At 51.0% G+C, this 25,170-nt stretch overlaps 1 protein-coding gene across 1 annotated transcript; it reads left to right on the top strand.

Moving 5' to 3' along the window:
- The first annotated feature begins 316 nt into the window (after positions 1 to 316).
- Positions 317 to 22,904, top strand: Map1a (microtubule associated protein 1A). The gene is made up of 7 exons (XM_004660880.2): positions 317 to 554; positions 1,437 to 1,538; positions 12,057 to 12,139; positions 12,368 to 12,508; positions 12,720 to 20,853; positions 20,987 to 21,207; positions 21,406 to 22,904. The coding sequence occupies exons 1-7, from the start codon at positions 317 to 319 to the stop codon at positions 21,559 to 21,561; spliced, it is 9,075 nt and encodes a 3,024-aa protein (XP_004660937.2). The 3' UTR covers positions 21,562 to 22,904.
- Positions 22,905 to 25,170: the final 2,266 nt, after the last annotated feature.

Raw genomic sequence — 25,170 nt, 5'->3', positions numbered from 1 at the left:
TACTAGTGGCTTCTGTTCGCGCCGAGGCAATCGACTCGGCCCTCCAGCTTGGTCCCTCAGAGGTCCTACTCCAGCTCTAACCGGGAAGGGGAAATTCCTTCTGGAAAACTGCAGGTGGATGACTACAGCCACCACCCCAGGCCGGGGCAAGACCGCAGAGCCACAGCCACTCAGCCTCAGCCCGGCCCCTGCGGCGCTTTCGCTCCGCCCCCTGACAGGCGGCAGCCAATGAGCGACGTCTGCTGCCGGCCTTTAAGAACCGCGCGCGCTCTCCCGGCAGCGGACGCGGCCTGCCTAGGGCTGCGCTTGGGTTTCCATGGAGACCGAGGCCGAGCCCGCGCGGCCGGGAAGGGTTGCCATGGAGACCACTCCGGGGCTGGGGCTCCTGAGCCCTGGCGTACAGCTGCCTCAGAACCCGGTGGAGCCGCGGTGCGAGGCCGGTGCTGTGGTGGCGGCGGCATGCTGGGACCTGAGGAAATACTCTTTGCTCATTGTGATCGGCGATATCGGTACCGAGAGTCAGCTGAGGGCCGTGCGGGCCCACCTTGAACAAGGTGAGCTGCTGTCCCGGGCTGTCTGCAGTACTCCATCCCCGGCTTCTTTACCATCTGCATTCACTTCGCAGTGCGCACGCCTGCATCCTCTATCCCTGTGTGCACTTGCTGAGACCTGCGCTCCTCTCACCGGCTTCTTCCACGCCATGTGTTATATCTTTCCTGCCATCCTTCCCGCATACCCCGTGGTGTTCCGCAATGTCCCCAGGCAGGGGAAACTGTGCAGTCCCTGGGGTCCCTTCAGGTCTCCCCCCTGTAGCCTACACTGTTTCGACCTGATGTCCTGAAAGTCTTCAGCGTACCATTTCCCTACCTTACAGTTTCTTCTTTAGGGACCCTGAGCCCGCGGTGCTTTCGGAATGCAGGGTACAAATCTCAAATCTGAATTCTGGTGGCCACGTTGAGAGAGAGACCTTGTGGCTACCACCTCCTCAGCTCACTGCCCTCTGTGCCAGTGGTGCAGCGCTGCAGAGCCACCTGCGGGGCGGAAGCAAGCTTCGTAAGGGTGGAGGCAAGGGAAGGGGGCATAGGAGCCCCTAGAACCAGGAGGGAAACCCACAATGTCTGGGAATAGACTGCTAGATGCTACTTCGACCACAACTAGACAGCCTTGCAAATACAAAACTGCTACCTACAAACTCATGAATGTCCACATTTAGTCGGAACTCTCCCCTTCTTCCTCTGGCCACAACAAGGGGAAGAAAAGCAGGTTAGAAGACATATGTGACAATAGCTCTCCTTAGAGACATTAGTGAAGTTGATCATGTCAGCTGTCATCTCCCTCTCCTTCCTACTTCTGTGAGCTTGACAGAGTGCCCTCTGCAGTCCTACCGCCTCTACCTGATTAGAAATCTAGAACCCTCTTTCTTTTTCCCCCCACAGGGATTCTCTCCTGGAACATTGACTTATCATCCTTTGACTTGAACCAACAGTTGAGACTCTTCATTACCCGGCATTTAGCACACTTCTCCTCAGAGGTCAAAGGTTAGGAGTTGTATCGTTTGTCTCAGTTCTTTGGGGGTGAGGGCTGGTCACAGAAGAGCAGAGATCCAGTCTCTCAGGCAGAACTGGCCTTGCGGGGAGGTTCATGTTGGGGACAAGGGGAAGGACTCCTGGTGGCATACTTGCAGAGCTACATAGCTATCCCACATTCCCAATATGCTTCTTTGCAGACACATGATGGCAGACGGAGCCTGGAGATCACAGTTTTTTTTGTTTTTTTTTTTTTAGAATCATTGTTTACTGACAGCAGTTGGCATGCACTAAGCAAGTGAGATCTTTTGGGCTGGGTGTGGTTAATTTAATCCCAGCACTTAGGAGGAAGAGGTAGGAGGATCACCATGAGTTTGAGGCCACTCTGAGACAACATAGTAAATTCCAGATCAGTCTGGGCTACAGTGAGCCTCTACCTTGGAAAACAAAAGCAACAAAAAGAAAGTGAGATAGCTCTCTTGAGAGACCAATCACTTCCATGCAAAAATCCATCCTTTTCCATCATGTTCCCCTGTCTGTGTATCCTAGACTCCCTGCTTCCCCTTACAGAGATCTCAGAATGCTCCATTCACCTTCCCAGACACTTATTCTGAACAGTTTACCCTCCAAGACACAAGGTTTCTGTTTCCTCTTGACTTAGTCAACAGATCTCCAGAGTAAAGCAATATTCTGGTACCAAAGGCTGATGTGCACCGTCAGATCCATGCTGGAAAGAGTTTCCTGGGTTCACTGCTGTAAGAACTAGTTACACTCTGAGGTTTGACTTTGAGGTCAAAGCTCATAGAATGCATTCTTCCATTCTGCTGGTTGGAAGAAATGGCTTAGAAATTAGTGAGAGTATAGGAGTTATCATTCTATCACAGGTGCCAATGGGGAGAGTACACAAAATCTTACGTCCTTTGATAGAAGTGTCAAACATCTGGTCATGTTAGACAGGGTCTCATTGTATAGTCAGTCCAGGCTGGCCTCGAACTCAGCATGTAGGTCAGGATGGCCTGAAAGTTGTGATCCTTTTGCCATTATCTCCTGAGTGCTGGAATTATAGGTCTGCATCACCACACCTGGTTTCCATGCAGCTTTCTGGAATATGAATCCCATATAGTTCAATAGCCATTACCACCAAATAACAGCATTTATGTACAAGGCATTCTCAACTATCCAATATGTTAGTCACCACTTTACTTGGAGCCAATAAGATCTTTGGTTATTTTTTGCTTTTCTTTTTTAATTTATTTGAGAGTGACAGAGAGAGAAAGAGGGAGGGAGGGAGAGAGAGAGAAAGAGAGAGAGAGAATGGGCATGCCAGGGCCTCCAGCCACTGCAAACAAACTCCAGATGAATGCATCACCTTGTGCATCTGGCTAACGTGGGTCCTGAGAAATTGAGCCTCCAACCCGGGTCCTTAGGCTCCACAGGCAAGCACTTAACCACTAAGCCATCTCTCCAGTCCCTCTTTGGTTATTTTCTGATCAATGATTGATTGATTGCTCTAGACTGCTACTGGAAAGTTGGAGAAAACAAGGTTAATATGACTAAAGCTCCATTATCCTAAGAATATGTGTAGCACCTTTACAACTGAGGGAAACTGGCATCTTCCTGATGTCACTGGCTTCCTATAAAGATTGCCTTCTGTTCAGAATTACTCATGTCATGACATCCTTCATTATACTGAAAGCTAGCACTTCTACCACTTACCACTCCTAGAAGCTTTAGTGCAAGACTAAATAAGAAGATGGCCAGAAGCCGGGCGTGGTGCCGCGTGCCTTTAATCCCAGCACTCAGGAGGAAGAGGTAGGAGGATAGCCATGAGTTTGAGGCCACCCTGAGACCACATAGTAAATTCCAGGTCAGCTTGGGCTAGAGTGAGACCCTACCTCAGGGAGGAAAAAAAAATGGCCAGGAGAAAATTTACTGAACTGTGATTGAGATGGGGAGGTAATATGATGGAGAATGGAATGTCAAAGGGGAAAGTGTCAGGGGGGAGGGAGGGAATTACCATGGGATTTTTTTTTATAATCATGGAAAATGTTAATAAAAATTTAAAAATTAAAAAAAAATTTACTGAACTGAAGTTTGAGGGTTATCTGACTGATGTTAGTAATTTACACTACATTTTCTAACTTTGTCATTTTGGCCACAGAGACTTCAAAGTGGGCTGTTTTCTAGCATAATGTAAGAAATGAGCAGAACTCAAACCAAAGCACATAGTCATTCTTCAGCTTAAGACAAAGGGGCTGCTTTGGAAGAGGCTTACAGAGAGATGTGTTCTCCAGCACCTCTTAGAAACAAGCACCAATACAGAAATACCTACTAGAACTTTTCAGTCAGCTTTACTGTAGTGTCCGCAAGGGGCTGCAAGCCAGAACAGAACTTACTTTTTGTTATAGATTTTTTTTTTTTTTTTTAGGTTTAGACATTTTCATGGTGACCTATCTATGTCCCTGGAGAACAATAGAGAATTTCCTGGGTGGGGGGAACCCACAGAGCTTGAGACAGCTACAGCCCCACCCCTGCTGGCTCCTCTTTCAGCTGTCTCTGCAAACAACAGTCGTCCTAGAGCAGCTGCAGATGCTGCCTCTCCCTTCAGCCTCCTGAGAGTGAAGCACAGAGGCAGCCAAGCAGCTGGGATGGTTCAAGGAGATACACTAGTGCTTTGTGACCACCCTTTCTGCCTACCACACAGAATGGACTGCCAGTCCTATTACCTAGCCTCAAGTGCTAGGCCAAAATAATGAAAGAGGAGAAAAAAAATGTCTTCCTACAAAGACAGGAAGAGAGCATTATTCCTAGGCCCCTCTCCTTCTACACTCACCCTCCCACTCACAGAAAAGGGTGGACCCTCAGACAGTGGCCCAGCATCTTCTAGTGGTCAACTCTGGTAAAAGCGTTCAAAGGCAGTTTTTGCACCAGGTAGTTTCCAAGCACTGGCATGGAGATCTTCTTTTAATAACTCCTGCAAAAACAATCCCCTGGAGCCTCTGAGCACTCTAACACATACCTAACAGCAGTCAAAACTGAGCTTCAAGCCTGGAGGTGTGATGCACTGGTAGAGCATCCATCTTAGCAGTAAGGGTGAAGGTAACACCACACACCACTGCATCACTAAAGGGTTTCTTTTTTTTTAAGATTATTTTTTTAAAAAGTAATTTTTTATTTATTTGTTTGAGAGAGAAAGAAAGAGATAATGGGAATGCCAGGGCCTCCAGCCACTGCAAAGGAACTCCAGATGCATGTGCCCCCTTGTGCATCTGGCTTACATGGGTCTTGGGGAATTGAACCAGGATCCTTTGGCTTTGCAGGCATATGCCTTAAACCACTAAGCCATCTCTCCAGCCCACGAATGGGTTTCAATAAAACTATGACTCTTCTGCTAATGTGCTTCTAGAAAAGAGAGGTCTTTATCTGGCATAGTGGTGCACGCCTTGAATCCCAGCACTCAGGAGGCAGAGGTAGGAGGATCACTGTGAGTTTGAAACCAGTCTGAGAATGCATAGTGAATTCCAGGTCAGCCTGAGCTAGAGTGAGACCTTACTATGAAAAGAAAAAGAAAAGAGCCAGGCATGGTGGTGCACACCTTTAATCTCCGCACTCGGGAGGCAGAGGCAGGAGGATCACTAAGAATTCAAGGCCACCCTGAGACTACAGAGTCAATTCCAGGTCAGCCTGAGCTAGAGTGAGACTCTACCTCGGAAAAAAAGACAGGCAGGCAGGCAGGCAGGAAGAAAGAAAGAAAAGTAAAGAAAAGAAAAGAGAGGTCTAGTTAGGTGTAGTGGGGTACTCATTTTGTCCCAGCACTCAGGAGGCAGAGGTAACAGGATCACTGAGTTAGAAGCTACAGGGTGAGTTCCAAGTCAGCCTGGGGTAGAGTGAGAACTTGCTTAAAAAAAAAAAAAATGAGAAGAGAGGACTGATATTCTAGGACTCTAGAAACACAGGCTAGCCTGGCATGGTGATACATGTCTGTAATCAGAGTTCTTGGGAGCCACAGGCAGGAGGATCAAAAGTTCAAAGTCACCCTTGACTACATAGCAGAGTTTGAGGCCAGCCTAGGCTCCATGAGATCCTGTCAAAAGAAAAGAAATGAAGAGCCCAGTCGTAGCACACACACTTTTAATCCTAGCAGAGGTAGGAGATTGCTGTGAGTTTAAGGCCAGCCTGGAGCTACAGAGTGAATTCCAGATCAGCCTGGGCTAGAGTGAGACCCTACCTTGAAGTTAGAAAGAAAGAAAGAAAGAAAGAAAGAAAGAAAGAAAGAAAGAAAGAAAGAAAGAAAGGAGGGAGGGAGGGAGGGAGGGAGGGAGGGAGGGAGGGAGGGAGGGAGGGAGGGAGGGAAGGAGGAAAGAAGGAAGGAAAGAAGGAAGGAAAGAAAGAAAGAAAGAAGGGAAGGAGGGAGGGAAGGAAGGAAGAGAAGGAAAGAAAGAAAAGTAAAAAAAAGGAAGGAAGAAAGGCATAAGAAAGGAAGAAAGACAGGCTGAGGGACCCTTTGAGGCATTATTTCTGACCTTCCCATCCATGTGAGATCTGACATGGTCACTTCTGGGTTTGCTTGAAAACATAGGAGTGCCCCAGGGCTAGACCTATCTAGGATTCTGATTTAGGACTTCCCTGCTTACCCTAGTAACCTTTCAGAAATCGTCCACAAAGAAAGAAACTGAGTTGCATGTGTACATTGCAGGATTAGGAGTCTAGGAATGAAGAGATGTTTTTCAAGTTTTCTGCCAGTCAATCCCCACAGCATTAGTAGAGGACGGCACTAATATACTCACTCGCTGGAGCAGGAAGCAAACTCTGAGAGTGGTTCAGGGGCTGACTGACAGAGTCAGGTGTCAAATATGTGACCACTGATCTCTCTTCTTTGGTGTCTCACCATCTCACTGCAGTAGAGATGGGTACATGGTGGGTTAAGGGTTGGCTGTCATGAGTGGCTATTCAGAGTGGAAGCTGAAGGAAAACTGGACTGAGTTGGAACCACGTCCAAGGTGTGATATGAGGGGAATGATGGTTAAGAACAAGGGTGGGCTCAGCATGCAGCTGGGAAGTGCTATTTTTTTTTTTTTTTCTCATGAGGTAGGGTCTCACACTAGCGTAGGCTGACCTGGAACTCACTCTGTATTCCCAGGCCTTGAACTCCTTCCTTTGTGATCCTCCTATCTCTGCCTTCCCAGTGCTGGGATTAAAGTTATGCACCACCATGCCCATCTGGAAATGCTGTTTTATTCTCAAACCAAATGTGTATCGATGCCTCCTCTTCAAACATGCTAGAGAGCCCTAGAAAGCAGAGAGTATTGAGATAGGGGGCTCAAAGTGGGGTTGCTGAAGGGAGGTCTTTCCTTTGTGGGTTACTCAGGGCTCAGCCTGGTTTGTGCTGTGTCTACAGATGGCCTCTTCTATTCAAATGGGCTCTGCCTATTGACGATTTGCATCCCTGGATCCGTGCTTGGGTTTCTTTCCCTCTCTTCCCCAAAAGTACCGGTGACTCAGCTTCTCCTCTCCTTTGGCTGCAGCTGAGGGTGTGGGGGGGGGGGATGCTGAGAGCAGAGACTATTTTGGCTTCTCTGACCTTCAGAAGCAGTTCTTGGCAGCCAGGAGCAAGGGTGCGGCTGGTGATGGGGTTATGGGTGGGTGGAGGATCTGACCAGGACTGGGGAGGGTTAATGGGAAGAGGGCAGGATGTGAGAGTGTTAGCATCCCCTTGTGGCCGTGAGGGCTACAGCTCTCCTCTCCAGGTCCTTCTCTGGAACCCAAAACCAAGGTTGAAACTAAGGGACAGAGGGCCAACACTAGAAGGATGGAGATAAGTGCAAGACAGACAGACAGACACAGCCAAGAAACATAAACAGAAATGAACACCCTACAAATTCATTATAAGATCTTTTTTTTTTAAATTTTTTTTTATTTACTTATTTGAGAGTGACAGACACAGAGAGAAAGACAGATAGAGGGAGAGAGAGAGAGAATGGGCGCGCCAGGGCTTCCAGCCTCTGCAAACGAACTCCAGACGCGTGCGCCCCCTTATGCATCTGGCTAACGTGGGACCTGGGGAACCGAGCCTCGAACCGGGGTCCTTAGGCTTCACAGGCAAGCGCTTAACCGCTAAGCCATCTCTCCAGCCCTATAAGATCTTTTTTAATCCAAAGACTTTTTCATATTACATTTAATTGTTGGCCTATAGTAAGAAAACCTTGCCTGAGCCTAAGGTCCCAGTGATCATGCTTGGTCCTTATTAACTCCTTCACTGAAAGGCAGAAGCTTCCCTTGCCCTCCAGAGACTGCCTCCTCACACCCAATGACTCAAGAATCCCAAGGGTCAGTTCCTGTGTGGTTGCTCTGCTGTGCTTAGCACAGACTGGCCTGCAATGACCAGGGTCCCTGTGCCCCACCCCCTGCCCCAACGTGTCCACTCCAGGATTTCAAACTACCCTCCAATCAAAAATGAGACTCATTTCTGCCCTCCCGGCTTTCTACAGCTGCAGTGCCAAACAGAGCACAGCACATCTCCCATCCCCCGCCCCTTCCCCTCACTTAAGCGGGTCCCCAGCCTCTTTGTCTCCTGCTATTTCAGGAACTGAAGATCACTCTCTAGGTCCATCTGAGAGGAGAGACAGCAGATGGTTTCTAAGAGAGGATGGAGAGCCCATGTGGCCCATGCCTGCTATAGCCCACTCTGTGCCCTAGCATGGTCTTTTGGGTTGATGCTAAGAGAGCATTTCTTAACTAAGCAGGGTTGGGGGAGAAGGTACTGGGAAACACAGATTGCCTCGCCTCTTGGAGCTTCAAGACAGCCCCTTGTCCCAGGAGCCACGCTGAAGCACCAGAGCATCGGCTTTGGAGAGGCCAAGAAACAGTTAAGTCTCCAGCGCCTCGTCATGGACCAGCCCCTCTTCCCCGCCCTGGCGCCGCCCTCCCCATCAACTGCCCCCCTCCCAAACTCCCACCCCAAGTGCCGCAGACTCTACCCTGAAGCTGCCGGCTCAGGCCGGAGCTAGCAGCCGCCTCCATGAGGCCTCCCTCCCACACCCCAGGGTAAGAGCTGAACCAAGGGGCTTGGCTTGATGGAGGGAGAGTTGGGAGGTGTGGGTAACTGGAAGGTGCATCTGGATCTAGCTCAGCAGGGTGGGTAGACTGGGGGAGCGGATGGAGAGAGAAGGTGGATATTACTGGTTGGGGTGTCAGCCTGGACCCAGAACCAGTGAGACCAACTGGGACAGTGACAGTTCGCCTCTTCTCTGGACCAGGGTGGGAGACTTCAGCTGAGAGGCAACAGCAGAGGGTGGTGCCACTGGCTGTGCCTGGCAGCCCCGGGTTTGGGAGGAGTTTGGGGGCTGTCTTTGGTGAGAGAAGGCTCTGAGAGGAAGGGGGTTGTGAGAATACCTAACGGGAGGGTCTGGGGGTTTCAGCTGCTGGGTTGCCCCGGCTGCTCCTCTGCTGGGGGTGAGTGGGTGAGTGGGGCTGCAAGTTTTTGCCAAGTAAGGGAAGGTGGGGAACACTATGGAAAATATGGGAGGAAAGGGTCCCTAAGACGTGGCATGTGCTTTCTCCCATACTAAGCTATGTGTCATGGGCTCCCCCACTCCGTTCTCTGTGGCCAGCTTGGGCCCGAGGCTTTAAGCACCCCTTTGTGGTCCCCTCGAGGCCACTAGGAAGATGGAGAGCACTAGCTGCCGGGCATTCCCCGTCCTGTCAACCCCACGGGTTCCCTGTCTCAGCCCCACCCCCACCTCCTCTCAGTGTTTCTTCTCAAGATGGGGGCTCTTTAGCAGAGAAACCAATGTCTTCTCCCTTTCTGGGTACCCCCATCCCCACCCCCCATGCAGAGGCAGCCAAGAAAATGACTTGTCATGCTGGGGTGGGGGGTGGGGGCGGAGCTGGAGGCTGAGCTCAGCGCGCACACTCACACACACTCACACACTGCGGCAAACTGCAGCTGCCCAAGAGCCCCCCCCCCCTCCTGCTTCACTGCGGAGACACCTGCCCTCCCGCCGGCTCAGCCTGCGCGGCTGCCCAGGCTGCCCACCCGGCACTGGCCCAGGGAAGTGCCCTTGCCTCACAACACGGTCCTCCGCAAAGGAGGAGGAAAAACAAGTCAGTTTCCTTCATGGGAAGAGCTGGGGAGCAGCGCAGAGCGGCTCAGGATCTAAACCTTGTACTTGCCCTAGGGACAGGGTTATGGCCTAATGTCAGAACAGGAACTGGGACCAAAGAAGTCTTGGGATTATAAACTGGGGACCGTCAAACTGCAGGGGCAGCGGGGATGGCAGTCAGAAAGCAAATCTTTGCCTCACCTAGTTTAAAATCTCTTGCCTTTCTAAATCTGAACCAAAGGCCAGCAGCTCGCTGGATATTGATATCCCTAGCCATTCAAAGCCCGTCCGCCCCCCCCCCCCCCCCCCCGCCTACTTTTCTCATCCTCCGAAGTGACCTCAAGTATCCCCCCAGTTCACAAGTTCCTAGAAGAGAACTCTTGAACGCCTTCCTCTAGGATCCAATGCACCCTGAATGGGATTTGGTCCTCTGACACCATTCTGTACTTCATTTCCCTCACAGTGGCACTTACAGCTCAGCCCAACCCGGGCACCATAACTCTTTTAAAAAGTCTTTTAAAAGTCATCTGTTTTGATTGACAATTTTCATACATGTATGTATTTTGATCATAATGCCCTTCCATTACCTGCTCTTTTCTTCCTCCCCTTCCCTATCCACTGAGCCCCCCTTTCTTCCCAAGTAGTCCTTATTCTACTTTGATGTCTTTTTTTTTTCTTGTGGATGTGAGCCCCTGAGTTTAATGAGGGTTGCCTTCCTGAGCATGGGTGGGCGATTATTTACCAGAGCATGTGTAACTTTCTAGTGGCTACATCACTGAAGAAAATGTCTCCCACTCCCCCAGCAACTCCTCAGGGAGGGATGGGATCTCATGCCCTCCTCCATCATCCATGATGGAATGTTGATAGGCCCAATATTGTGCAGGTCTTATGCAGGTAACAATAGTCACTATGCGGTCATTCATGTAATGGCTAGGTCATGTCTGATAAAAGAGTTCCACAGCACTTCTCCCCATCCTCTTGGTCTTACATTCTTTCCACCCCCTCTTTAGCAATGTTACTTCATGGTTCTTTCTCTTAACAAAGGCTCCACCCCCAGGATCCCCTTGTTCTAGCCCCAGAAAGAAAAAGGACTTAGGTCAGAGAAGAGGATTCAGGGAACAGATTGTGAGCTTCCCTCCATCAGTATCCTCTATGTGTTAGACTGTCAGCCTTGAAGGTTAGCACCATTGTGGCTGCAACTGGGAAGGAAATGGGGGAGGACAGGCAGAAGCCTGGAAGGTCACATCCTTCTTCAGCACCTTTCTCTCACTCACTGCATTCTTTGCTGCACTGTTCAGTGTCTTTTTTTTTTTTCCCTGGTGTTTTTTGAGGTAGGGTTTTGGTCTAGGCCAGGCTGACCCTGGAATTCACTATGTACTATGTAGTCTCAGGGTCGCCTTGAAATCACAGTGATCCTCCTACCTCTGCCACCATGCCCAGCCTGTTTGGTGTTTTGTGTGAGTATGGAAAAGGGTACTTGGGAGACGATATGGAATTATTGTCTTTTCCTCCATGGCTGGAGGAATATCCTGGATCCCTCCTTCCTTGTTTATATACGTCTTGTTTATGAACCAACCTTTCACTCCCCATCTCTACTAAAGATGGTCCGTAGGAGAAGGGCAAGGACAAGAGGGGAAATTATTCACTCGTGGGTTGTAAGGCAGTGAGCCAGAACTCAAGAATACAAAGGTGAAGTGAGAGAGGGAGCTGTGAAATGTTGCGGGTGGGAACAGGATGACTGCCTGTATGTGTGACTGCAGGCTTGGCCACTGACAAGCCAGAAAACAGAGCCAGAAACTAATCCTTTTTTTTTTTTTTTTTTTAATCATAAAACTCCAGTAGCTGAGATAACACAAGTCTTTCTGAATCTTCTGAAACAGAAATTCTGGCCTTGGCTGGGGGGAGGGTTGAAAAGGAAGATGAGGATTATATAGTGACTGTGCAGAACCTCCTGTTTCCTTAGTTCTAGACAGTCTACTGGCATGAAGGCCCAGGGAAAAGACAGGCTAGTGGGGAGAAAGCTCCATAAGGTTCTCATCCCAAGAGTCCTCTCTCCAGCTGAGCCACTCCCTCCATCCCCAGGCAGCACCAGGAGCTTAGTGCTCCAGAGGGACAAAAGCTTCTTGTCAACAGGGCAGTCTGAGGCAGAAGTTCCAGGAAAAGGGGTAGGGGCATGGGCAGCAGAGTGTGGAGCCTCCGTAGGGAAGGAGAAGTGGGACAGCGTGGGAGAGAGGAGGTGAAAACCCTGAAAGGGAGGGGCTGGAGGAGCAGTCCTTAGCCCTGACTCAGCAGTTTCTTGGAGGCGACTCGGTGACCAGGCTTCTCCTTCTCCAAAGCTCCACTTGCTGATTGTTCACTCACACAGCGTTCTTCCATTTTAACTAAGTACCTACTGTCTTCAGTACAAATTCCTCCATCTCTCTCTCAGGCCAGAGGACCCTCTGCCACCAGAGTGAGATCCTAGAAACCACCATCCTGGTCAACCCCAATGCAGACAGCATCAGCTCTGAGGTAAGGCCAAAGGCTGGTGCCTTGCCAAGAGGTCTGCTCCAAGTGCTGTAGGCCAGTGCCACCACTTTAAGACCAGAACTTCCTCTACCTACAATCTAAGCTGACCTATAATCTCCAGGCCCACTCTGGACATTCCAGTGAGGAGTGTGTCCTTGTATTTCTGAGGTAGGGGAATTACTCTTCCTGGGCTCCTCATCCCTGTGACCACTCCCCCTCCTCCTGTTTCAGGTTCATCATCTCCTTAGCAGCCCATCAGCTCACAAACTGCTGATCTTGAGTGGACAAAGTTTAGAACCTGAGGGAGACCTAATCCTACAGAGTGGTACCTATTCCTACCAAAAATTTGCCCAGGTCCTTCACAATCCAGAGGTGAGTTCTATGCCTGGGTGTCTGGGAAGAAGGGGGATAAGGATCAGGACTTGAACTGTGTAGAGGAATCCAAGAAAGAGAAATTTTCATATTCCTTGACCACCACAAGTCCTGACAAGAGGTAAGAGTTCACCTTACAGAGAGGTAAAGATTAGGATCAGACTAAGACAACCCCAGTGACCTGATCAGCTTCTATCTCCCGTTCCTCTAGATTGCCCAATTGCTCAGCAATAGAGACCCTGGGATCCAGGCCTTCCTCACTGTGTCCTGCTTAGGGGAGGGTGATTGGAGCCATCTGGGACTGTGCAGTTCCCAAGAGACCCTGCACCTCCGGCTAAACCCTGAGCCCATACTACCCACCATGGATGGTGTGGCTGAGTTCTCCGAGTACGTCTCTGAGACTGTGGATGTGCCATCCCCCTTTGACCTGCTTGAACCCCCGACCTCGGGGGGCTTCCTCAAGCTTTCCAAGCCTTGCTGCTATATCTTCCCGGGTGGCCGTGGGGACTCTGCTCTCTTTGCTGTCAATGGTTTCAACATCCTGGTGGATGGTGGTTCTGATCGCAAGTCCTGCTTCTGGAAGCTGGTGCGGCACCTGGACCGCATCGACTCAGTCCTGCTCACGCACATTGGGGCAGACAATCTACCAGGCATCAATGGACTCCTGCAGCGCAAAGTGGCAGAGCTAGAGGAGGAGCAGTCCCAGGGCTCCAGCAGTTACAGCGACTGGGTGAAGAATCTCATCTCCCCTGAGCTTGGAGTTGTATTCTTCAATGTACCAGATAAGCTCCGGCTGCCTGATGCCTCCCGGAAGGCCAAGCGCAGCATTGAGGAGGCATGCCTCACTCTTCAGCACCTAAACCGCCTAGGCATCCAGGCTGAGCCTCTGTACCGAGTGGTCAGCAACACCATTGAGCCACTGACCTTATTCCACAAAATGGGTGTGGGCCGGCTGGACATGTATGTCCTCAACCCTGTCAAAGACAGCAAGGAGATGCAGTTCCTCATGCAGAAGTGGGCAGGCAATAGTAAAGCCAAGACAGGCATTGTACTGGCCAATGGGAAGGAGGCTGAGATTTCTGTGCCCTACCTGACCTCTATCACTGCTCTGGTGGTCTGGCTACCAGCTAACCCTACTGAGAAGATTGTGCGTGTGCTTTTTCCAGGAAATGCTCCCCAGAACAAGATCTTGGAGGGCCTGGAAAAGCTTCGGCACCTGGATTTCCTGCGCTACCCTGTGGCCACACAGAAGGACCTGGCTGCTGGGGCTGTGCCTGCCAACCTGAAACCCAGCAAAATCAAACAGCGGGCTGACAGCAAGGAAAGCCTCAAAGCTACTGCCAAGACAGTAGCCAGCAAACTGGCCAAACGGGAGGAAGTGGCAGAAGAGGGAGCCAAGGAGGCCCGTTCCGAACTGGCCAAGGAGTTAACAAAGACAGAAAAGAAGGCAAAAGAGCCATCTGAAAAGGCCCTGGAGAAGCCTGCCAAGCCTGAGAGAGTGAGAACAGAGTCAAGTGAGGCACTGAAGGCAGAGAAGCGAAAGCTGATCAAAGACAAAGTGGGGAAGAAGCACCTGAAAGAAAAGATATCAAAGCTGGAAGAGAAAAAAGACAAGGAGAAAAAAGAGATCAAGAAGGAGAGAAGGGAGTTCAAGAAAGATGAAGGAAGGAAAGAGGAGAAGAAGGATGCTAAGAAGGAGGAGAAAAGAAAGGACACCAAACCTGAGGTCAAAAAAATTTCTAAACCAGACCTGAAGCCCTTTACTCCTGAGGTCCGTAAAACACTCTACAAAGCCAAGGCCCCTGGAAGAATGAAGATGGACAAGAACAGAGCTTCGCGTGGAGAGAAGGAGCCATCTTCTGAGCCCCGGACCCCCCCAGCCCATAAAGGGGCTGCACAACTCCCAACTGTCAGTGGACACAGAGAGCTGGCCTTTTCCTCACCAGAGGACCTCACACAGGACTTTGAGGAGTTGAAGCATGAGGAGAGACGTTTTCTGGCTGAACAAAGGGACACAGGAGTAGGAGACAAACCACTCCCTGTAGACACTGCAGAGGAGGGACACCCAAGCCCAGCTATCCCGGGAGCACAACCCTCTGCCTGGGGGCTAGAACAAGAAGCGCATGTGATACAGGAGAAAGAAATTGTCCTAGACATTCCTGAGGAGAAAGGCAACAAGGACAGAGGTCCAGACTCTAGGACTGAGAAAGAGGAAGAGAAAGAGATCTGTGAGGAAAAGAAACTGCAGGAAACAGAGATGCTCCCAGACCAAGCTGAAGCCAGAGAGGAAAGTGAACCTGAGGCAAAGGAGGATGTGATTGAAAAAGCCGAGTTAGAAGAAATGGAGGAGGAACGTCCTTCAGATGAAGAGGAAGAAGAGGAGACAAAGGCTGAGAGTTTTTATCAAAAACATATGCAAGAAGCCTTGAAGGTAATCCCAAAGGGCAGGGAAGTTCTTGGAGGCCGAGAACTGGGATTTCAGGGTAAGGCCCCTGAGAAGGAGACCTCATCATTCCTTAGCAGTCTGGCCACACCTGCAGGAGCCGCTGAGCATGTCTCTTACATTCAAGATGAGACGATTCCTGGCTACTCAGAGACTGAGCAGACCATCTCAGATGAGGAGATCCATGATGAGCCAGAGGAACGGCCTGCTCCCCCCAGATTCCCTCCAAGTACCTATGACCTCTCCGGGCCTGAAGGCCCTGGCACCTTTGAAGCCAGTCAGCCAGACAGTTCTATTCCTGCCACCTCAAGCAAAACGTACGGAGCACCTGAGGCTGAACTCACCTACCCTCCCAACATGGTGGCTGCCCCTTTGGCTGAAGAGGAACACGTGTCCTCAGCCACTTCAATCACTGAGTGTGACAAGCTTTCTTCCTTTGCCACATCAGTGGCTGAGGACCAGTCTGCTGCCTCACTCACAGCTCCCCAGACAGAGGAGACAGGCAAGAGCTCCTTACTGCTCGACACTGTCACAAGTATCCCCTCTTCCCGCACTGAAGCCACTCAGGGTTTGGACTATGTGCCATCAGCTGGTACCATATCACCCACCTCTTCACTAGAAGAAGACAAGGGCTTCAAATCCCCACCCTGTGAGGACTTCTCTGGGACTGGGGAATCCGAGAAGAAAGGAGAGGCTGGAGTGAGAGGCTTGGTTGGGGAGAGAGTCGTGAAAGATGAGGAAAGGACACATGTAGTAATGTCTGAGAAACTTCATAGTCAGTATGGAGCCCCCATGTTTGCTGCCTCTGGACACGTACTACATCCAGGGGAACTAGCCCCTGGAGAAGTGGAGGAACGGTGCCTCAGCCCAGACGACAGCACAGTGAAGATGGCTTCTCCTCCACCATCCGGCCCGCCCAGCACAACCCACACACCCTTTCATCAGTCCCCAGTGGAAGAAAAGTCAGAGCCTCAAGACTTTCAAGAAGGTTCCTGGGGAGACACTGAGCATGTGTCAGATAGTGAAAAGCAGGTAATCCAACCAAGGCCTGAAGAGGAGGGGAAAGTACCTCCTCCCAGGAGACCCAAGGCCCAGGATGTACCAGTCAGCGTTGTTGGGGGGCAAACTGGATGTACCATTCAACTCTTGCCAGAACAAGACAAAGCAATAGTCTTTGAGACTATGGAGACAAGAATTGAGCCCTCAGTGGCAATTCTTGGAGCAGAAGCCTTTCCTAAAGAATTGAGGACATCGCTCCAAGAACCTTGTGAACCTCAGAAAGATGAGGGGCTCCAACTTCCTGATCAGAGCCTCTCCCCTGAAGATGCAGAGTCCTTGTCTGTTCTCAGTGTAGTCTCTGTAGACACTGCTAAACAAGAAGCCACTCCCAGGTCTCCCTGTGGCCTGAAAGAACAGCACCTACACAAAGACCTTTGGCCAGAGGTGTCTCCAGAAGACACCCAGTCACTTTCTCTCTCAGAAGAGAGTCCCAGCAAGGAGACTTCTCTGGATATCTCTTCAAAGCAGCTCTCTCCAGAAAGCCTTGGTACCCTCCAGTTTGGGGAACTAAGCCTTGGAAAGGAAGAAAAGCAGCCTTTGATGCAGGCTGAGCTCACCTTTCACCACCCAGCTCCCGTGTCTATTTCAGAGCAATATGCAGCCACAGTGTCACCTCCCATAGGTGGTGGGACATACTCAACACAGACAGATGTCACAGATGAGAGCCCTACTGGAAAATTACCTGCCAGCTCCTCCTCTCACTCTACACCGTTGGAAGACAGAAAACACTCACCTGGGGAGGTCACAGGGCCTGGCGAATACATTCGGGCATCTGATAGCTCCCTCACCAAGAGTCCTGAATCCTTGCCAAGCCCTGCCATGGAGGACATTGCCATAGAATGGGAAAGTAAAGTTCCGGGGTTGCAAGACAGAATTCCAGACCAAAAAGACAAGGAACTTAAGCCAAAAGGTGAAATTCTGCAGCAGGACAAAACTCTGCAGGAGCAAGATGCTGTTGTACAGCAGGAGGGTGCAGCCATGCCTCAGAAGGATGCGGCTCTGGAGGAGAAGAACAAGGCTATGGGACAGCAGGGCAAGACTTTAGAAGAAAAAGGCAAAGACACAGACCGAAAGGCTGCAGCTGTGGAACAAAAGGACAAAGACAAAGATGTCGATCAAAAAGACAAGGTCCCAGGACAAGATGGCAAGATCCTAGAAGAAGACAAGGCCTTAGAACAAAAAGACATAACCCTGAAGCAGGAGCAGGCTCTTGAGCCAAAAGACAAAGAACAAAAACACAAGGTCTTGGAACAGAAAGAAAAGGCCCTGGAAGAGAAAAATAAAACCTTAGAACAAGTGCAAGACTCTGAAGAGAAAGACAAGGCTTCCAAGAACAGGATCCCGGAACCAAAAGGTGAGATTCTGGAACAGAAGGACACAACTCTCGAACAAAAAAGCAAGCTCCAAGATGACACCTTAATAAAGAAATATCAGGCCTTAGAACAAAAATACTGGGCTTTAGAAAAGGAGGAAGCCTTGGAGCAAGACAACAAGGCTGTTGAACAGACAGACGAGAACCTGGAAGAGAAGGATAAAACTCAAGGGCAGAAGAGCTCTTTGCAGGATGATAAAACAATGAAGCCAAAGGAGACAATCCTAGACAAAAAGTCTCCAGAAAAGGTCAAGGCCGTGGGACAGAAGGAAGAGGCTGTTCTGGAGAAGACCAGTGCTCCAAAACTGGAAGAGAGCCTAATGCAGGAAGGCAGGGCCAGAGAGCAGGATGAGAAGTGCTGGAAGGAGCAGGATGTGGCCCAGGGATGGCAAGAAACAACTCCAACCAGAGAGGAGCCAGTCAGAGAGCACAAAGAGCCTGTCCCAGCCTGGGAGGGCACTTCTCTGGAGCAGGAAGTCCGGTATTGGAGAGGCAGAGAAGATGTGACCTTGGAACAGGATGCGTACTGGAGGGAGCTAAGCTGTGAGAGGAAAGTATGGTTCCCTCATGAGATGGATGGTCAGGGGGCCCGCCCACGGTATGCTGAGGAACGGGAAAGTACTTTTCTTGATGAGGGGCCAGATGAGCAAGACGTGTCCCAACTGCAGCACACTCCCCAGAGCCCCTGGACTTCAGACTTCAAGGGTTTCCAGGCACCCTCATCACAGAAGGGGCTAGAAGTGCAGCGCTGGCTTGCAGAGTCACCAGTTGGGCTGCCACCAGAGGAAGAAGATAAGGTGACTCGCTCTCCCTTTGAGATCATCTCTCCTCCATCCTCCCCACCTGAGATGGCTGGAGAGACAGTTCCTTCAGTGTCAGGACAAGAAAGTCCTATCCCAGACACTAAACCCATGCCACCCATGAGGAATGAACCTACCACCCCGTCATGGCTAGCTGAAATCCCACCGTGGGTACCTAAGGATAGGCCCCTCCCCCCCGCACCTCTCTCCCCAGCTCCCGATCCTCCCACACCTGCCCCGGAGCCACACATTCCTGTGCCCTTCTCCTGGGGCATAGGTGAGTACGACAGTGTGGTGGCTGCAGTTCAGGAGGGGGCAGCTGAGCTGGAAGGTGGACCGTACTCTCCCCTGGGGAAGGACTACAGAAAAGCTGAAGGGGAAAAGGAAGAAGAGGGTGGGGCTGGAGCCCTTGTCAGCAGCCCCTACAGTTCAAAGGTCCTAGAGGCCAGTGAAAGTCATGCCCCCAAGGAAATCCCGCAGACAGAACCAGAGCAGAGAGAGCCCACACCCTATCCTGATGAGAAGAGTTTTCAGTACACAGACATCTATGAACAGATGATGCTCACTGAGCTGGGCCCTGCGTGCCCCACTAGGGAGCCTCCACTGGGAGCAGCTGGGGATTGGTCCCCACACCTTTCAACTAAGGAGGAAGCTGCTGGCCGCAACACATCTGCAGAGAAGGAACTTTCCTCTCCCGTCTCACCCAGAGGCCTCCGATCTGACACCCCGACCTTTAGCTATGCAGCCCTGGCAGGGCCAACTGTACCCACCAGGCAAGATCCAGGGTCAGATGTAGAGTCCAGTCTCATCCCACCTGCAGTACCCCCTCGTGCTCCTATCCTCCTGAGCAAAGACCCAAGCCCCCCTGTTAATGGTAACATCCTGAGCTGCAGCCCAGATAGGAGGACCCCGTCCCCCAAAGAATCAAGCCGGGGTCACTGGGAAGACAGCACCAGTGACTCAGAGCTGGAAAAGGGAGCTCGGGAACAGCCAGAGAAAGAGCCCCAGTCCCCAAGTCCGCCTCACCCCTTTCCTGTGGAAGCCCCCTCCTTGTGGCCTGAAGCTGAGGTGCATACCAGGCCTCCCTCAGACTCACACTTGTGTTCTACTCGACCTAGCTTGGACTTCCCTGCCTCAGCCTTTGGCTTCTCCTCCTTGCAGCCCGCACCCCCTCAGCTGCCCTCTCCTGCCGAACCCCGCTCAGCACCCTGTGGCTCCCTTGCCTTCTCTGGGGACCGAGCTCTGGCTCTGGCTCCTGGACCCCCTACCAGAACCCGGCATGATGAGTACCTGGAAGTGACCAAGGCCCCTAGCCTGGACTCCTCACTGCCCCAGCTCCCATCACCTAGCTCTTCCGGAGCCCCTCTCCTCTCCAATCTGCCCAGACCTGCCTCGCCAGCCGTGTCTGAAGGGTCCTCCTCTGAGGCCACCACACCTGTGATTTCAAGTGTGGCTGAATGCTTCCCTCCAAGTGTGGAGCCTACAAAACAAGGGTCTGGCGAGTTGGGCCCAGGAGTGGCACCAGCTGCTCCCAGCCTGTGGGACCTCACACCTCAGAGCCCAGAACCCCCAGCTTCACCAGACTTAGCCTCAGTTCCAGCTCCAAGCCTTCCTGGAGACAAGGATGATGGGCCCCTGCCCTGTGGCCTGGAGTGTTCAGGAGAAGCTGCCAAGATGCTCAGCCCCTTCCAGGACCCCTCTGGGGATTGTGCAGCCAATGGCCCAACTGAAACCAGCCGGGATCCTCCAGGCCCTGCCACAGCCAAGAGAGAGAAAGAAGCAGCCTCAGCCTGTCCTGCTTGGGAACGAGGGGCCTGGCCTCAGGGAGCTGAAAGGAGCTCCCCACCTGACACACTTCTCACATCTGAGCAGCCATTGTGTCCTGGAGGGAGCTCCGGGGTCCCACCCCGCAGTGTTACTCCTGAAGTTGAGGCCGGACCTCAGCAATGTGCTGTGGAGCCCCAGCCTTACCGTGGAGAGCTCTCTCCATCCTTCCTGAACCCACCTCTACCCCCAGCCACGGATGACAGTGACCTTTCAACTGAAGAAGCTCAGCTGGTAGGAAGAGGAGGGGGGCGGCGCCGGGCAGGGAGGCCAGGGGCCCCGGGGGGTCCTGTGGCTGATGAGACACCCCCCACATCAGCCAGTGACTCTGGCTCCTCACAGTCAGATTCTGATGTCCCACCAGAAACTGAAGAGTGTCCATCCATCACAGCTGAGGCAGTCCTAGACTCAGATGAAGATGGGGACTTCTTGCCTGTGGACAAAGCTGGGGGGGTCAGCGGAACTCACCATCCCAGACCTGGCCATGACCCACCCCCTACCCCACAGCCAGACCCTCACCCATCCCCTCCCCGCCCAGACGTGTGCATGGCTGACCCTGAGGGGCTCAGCTCCGAGTCCGGGCGGGTAGAGAGACTGCGGGAAAAAGAGAAGGTACAGGGGCGAGCAGGGCGCAAGCCCCCAGGCCGGGCCAAGCCAGCTTCTCCTGCACGGCGCCTGGATCTTCGGGGAAAACGGTCACCCACCCCTGGTAAAGGGCCTGTAGATAGAGCATCTCGGGCCCCACCCAGACCACGCAGCACTCCAAGCCAGGTCACCTCTGCAGAGGAAAAGGATGGACACAGTCCCATGTCCAGAGGCTTGGTCAACGGACTCAAGGCAGGACCTGGTAAGTACAGGAAAAATGGGAGATACAGTTGGGACTGGGTGTGGGCCGGCCAAAGGCCCCAGCAGGATGAGAATGTGGGGAAGGTTAGCAAATGTTTTTTTTTCTCTGTAATGCATCTGGCTTCTCTCCACAGTGGCCTTGGGTTCTAAGGGCGGTTCTGGCCCTCCTGTGTATGTGGACCTCGCCTATATCCCAAATCACTGCAGTGGTAAGACCGCTGACCTTGACTTCTTCCGCCGAGTGCGCGCGTCCTACTACGTGGTCAGTGGGAATGACCCTGCCAATGGCGAGCCAAGCCGGGCTGTGCTGGATGCCCTGCTGGAGGGAAAGGCTCAGTGGGGGGAGAATCTTCAGGTGAGTAGTAGCAAGAGATGCGAAGGCATCTTATTTTGCTCTAAGGCAATAGTGGAACACAGCCCCTAGTCATAGAAGGACATGGCCTTTTCTGTAGGCGGCAGGGTTGCTTCTGAGGCCATCAGGTGTCCCTCACCCCCCACTTGTCACTCCTTCACGTTCTCACCTCAGGCTTGTCTTGTCTCCCCCCTCCCCCAGGTGACTCTGATCCCCACTCATGACACAGAGGTGACTCGTGAATGGTACCAGCAGACTCATGAGCAGCAGCAGCAACTCAACGTCCTGGTCTTGGCCAGCAGCAGCACTGTGGTCATGCAGGATGAGTCCTTCCCAGCCTGCAAGATTGAGTTCTGAAAGAATCACCCCCTTCCCCAAGGATCCGCTCCTGCAGCTCCTTTAGTGAATGGCTACTGCTGAGTCTTTTGGGGTTGAGGGAAATGGGGCTGGAGGGGATAGTGCTGTGTTGTGAGGACTTGGGCTGGACTAAGTGGGAGGTATTATCTTTCTCCCTCATCTGTTCCTGGAAGGGGGGGGGCGTCTCAAAACCAAAGGTAACAGGGACAGGATAGGAAGAGGACACAAGATAGGAAGTCATCTGATGCCTGAAACCCCTGGAGTGACACCTTCTCCTACCACCGCCAAGTATTGACTGGTATTGGATGAGTGAGGGGAGGTCTCAGAGCAACCCCCCTCCCATGGAGAAGATCAATTCTCTTTATTTATTTAGCACTCCAGAAAAGCTTTCCAATAATTGACATGGCCTGGGGGAGAACACTGTCAGAGGTGCCCAGAGCTGCACCCTTTCCTCCATCTTCCATCTGTTAGCCACCAGGCTCTGGGTTCTAGCAAAGGCCTGTGGGATAGCTATTACACTATCCTGATGCTTTCCTCACTATCTGTGTCATTTCAAGACTAGAAGCTGTTTAGTCTGGGGAAAGGAGAAAGGAGCTTGTCTCCCAGCCCTTGCCTTATACCATTCATAACCTACAACTGTGCCCAGACCAGGCCAACCTGGCAGCACAAAAGGGCAAGGAGAGCCCCAACCCCAATCCCAGAATTCTCCCAAGCTCCCCGACCCTTTGGAGTCCTCACCCATCCCATTCCAATTACCCTGATCCCTTCTCATCCCCTGCTTGGCTTCTCTGCATGTGGTCATCTGCTGTGGCCTGGTGTGTAATGGGTTAAAAATAAGCCACTGCCTGACATCCCAACATTTGACACTTCAGCCATGTGTGACTACCCTATACCCCTCTGCCATCCTGCAGCTGAAATTGGAACGCTGGCTGTTTCTCCAAACTCAAACTCTTGGACAGAAGATCGGGAGGTGGAGGCCAGCCAGAGGACTTGGGGAAAATGAGGGAGGAAGGAAATAGAGATAAAGCTGAGCTATAGCTTACCTCCCACAAAGTAAAGTGAAGATAGGCTGAAAGTTCCACTCTAGGAGAGGACCTCACCCCAAGCCAGCCAGTGAGCATCTGTGCCAGATGACTGGGGGACTGGGAAACTCAGGCGCTGATAGTCACTGGGGCTTGCCTTCTTTGTCAAGTGACTAGGAAACTAAAAGGAGCCCACCCTGTGTTTTTCCTAGCCCCTCTCCCTGCTGCTGTGCTCTGCTCCTCCCCACACTTCCCTGCTATAGTTCCCAGCTGCTGTAACAGAGCGCCTCCAAGTCTTAACAATAAATCAAGTTCATTGCAGATGGTGTAGTACTGCTAAGGCTTTTTCAGACGCCATACATTGCTGAGTTATATATGGCTCTGGCTTCCACTTTTACACTTCAGCCAACATTATTACTTGTCAGACTCTTGACTACCAGGACCGAGGGAGTCAGGAGAACACAGTGTGGGTGAAATGAAGAACAGATATAGGAACCAGTGTAATTTCTGAAAATGAGCTGGGTATGTTGGCACGTGACTATAATCTCAACCCTCAGGAGGCAGAGGCAGGGGAGTCAGGAGTTTGAGGGCAGCCCAGGATACACAGCAAGTTCTAGGACCACCTGAGCTACACAGCGAGACCCTGTCTCAAAATAATAATAATAATAAAGACACAAAAACAGATAAAAATCTGAAAAAGGACAGCTGGGCATGGTGGCACATGCCTTTAATCCCACCACTTGGGAGGCAGAAGTAGGAGGATCGCTGTGAGTTCAAGGCTACCCTGAGACTACATAGTGAATTCCAGGTCAGCCTGGGCTGGAGTGAAGTCCTACCTTGAAAAACCAAACCAAAACAAAAAAATCTGAAATTGGTTTAAAATGTGTGAATATTGGGGGACTAGGGTAGAAAGATACATTTGCTTTGGAGAAAGACAAGTGGGGCTCACCAGGGAAGGGGACCTGCATTTTATGGGGTCAAAAGCTGAGAATGAGGGCTAGAGAGATGGCTTAGCAGTTAAGGTGCTTGCCTGTAAAGCCCAAGGATACATGTTCGATTCTCCAGGTCCCACATAAGCCTAACATACAGTGACGCAAGCTTGCAAGGTTGCACATGCGCACAAGATGGTGCATGCATCTGGAGTTCGATTGCAGTGGCTGGAGGCCCTGATGAACCAATTCTTTCTCTCTCTGTCTTGCTTTTGCTCTCACTTTCTCGCATGAAAAAAGGCGAGTCTGTTGGACTTCTGAGCATGAATAACCAGGACCAGACCCCTAGATAAAGAACACCAAAGAGGCAAGAAATTACGGACCCTGAGATCCAAGGTTTAATGACTTGGAAATACCTCCCTGTGTAGCCACTCAGATATGTCCCCAGAAGGGGACCCCAGAGACCACCTTTTACAGTTGTTATCCCCATTGATGAAAAATGGTTTTTTTCCCCCTACAGTGAAACCCCTTATAAATCCTGAGTATGTTGGAATGGCTAGATTTTGGGAAAAAATATGTAGGATTTTTTAGAGAGAGGGATATTCTAGTCTCCCAGTGTTTCGAGATTTTCTAATATGAAGATGCCAGAACCTGGTATGATGGAAAACGCCTTTAATCGCAGCACTTTGAGAGACAGAGGTAGGAGAATTGTTGTGAGTTTGAGGCCAACCTGAGATTACATAGTGAATTCCAGGTTAGCCTGGGCTAGAGTGAGACCCTACCTCAAAACAACTTAAAAAGAAAGAAAGAAAAAGATGTCAGTGAGGGTAGAGAACAGCTCTTTATATCAACTCCTACTGATACATGTTCCAAAGTATGAGGATAAGTGGGTGATTCTAAGGGTCTGCTGAGAAAGTACGTATCCCCTTATGCTTCACAGAGCCCCAATCTCTTTCCACTCACACTATACAAGACTAATCATTAAAAATATTTCAGAAGCTGGGCGTGGTGGCACAAGCCTTTAATCCTAGCATTCAGGAGGCAGAGGTAGGAGGATCACTGTGAGTTCGAGGCCACCCTGAGACTACATAGTTAATTCCAGGTCAGCCTGAGCCAGAGTGAGACCCTACCCTGAAAAGCCAAAATATATATATATATTTCAGAATGTAGGATGACTGCTATAAGGACTCCCTGGGATGCTGGACTTGTGTGCGTGCGTGTGTGTGTGTGTGTGTGTGTGTGTGTGTGTGTGTATTTAAAATATTTATTTATTTATTTATTTTCTTTTTGGTTTTTCGAGGTAGGGTCTCACTTTAGCTCAGGCTGACCTGGAATGCTCTACGTAGTCTCAGGGTGGCCTCAAAATCACAGTGATCCTCCTACCTCTGCCTCCCGAGTGCTGGGATTAAAGGCATGCGCCACCACGCCCGGCAACCTGTGTATTTTTAATGTCTGTTCTTGCTCAACTGTAATAGCTTTTGACAGATTGTCATAGACAGAACTGATTCAGTCATATTCATTCTTCAATTCACAAAGACCTCATCACCATCATTCTCATTATTTCAATTATATTTATTAAGCACTCATAATGTTCCGGCCCCCAACTCCAATGACTACATTACCCACTGTCATCTCCAAGTCTTTGGAAAAAGCTTCAT

Source organism: Jaculus jaculus, chromosome 8, assembly GCF_020740685.1.
Source record: "Jaculus jaculus isolate mJacJac1 chromosome 8, mJacJac1.mat.Y.cur, whole genome shotgun sequence".
Taxonomy (NCBI): Eukaryota; Metazoa; Chordata; class Mammalia; order Rodentia; family Dipodidae; genus Jaculus; species Jaculus jaculus.
This window is presented reverse-complemented; position numbering and strand designations above follow the sequence as displayed.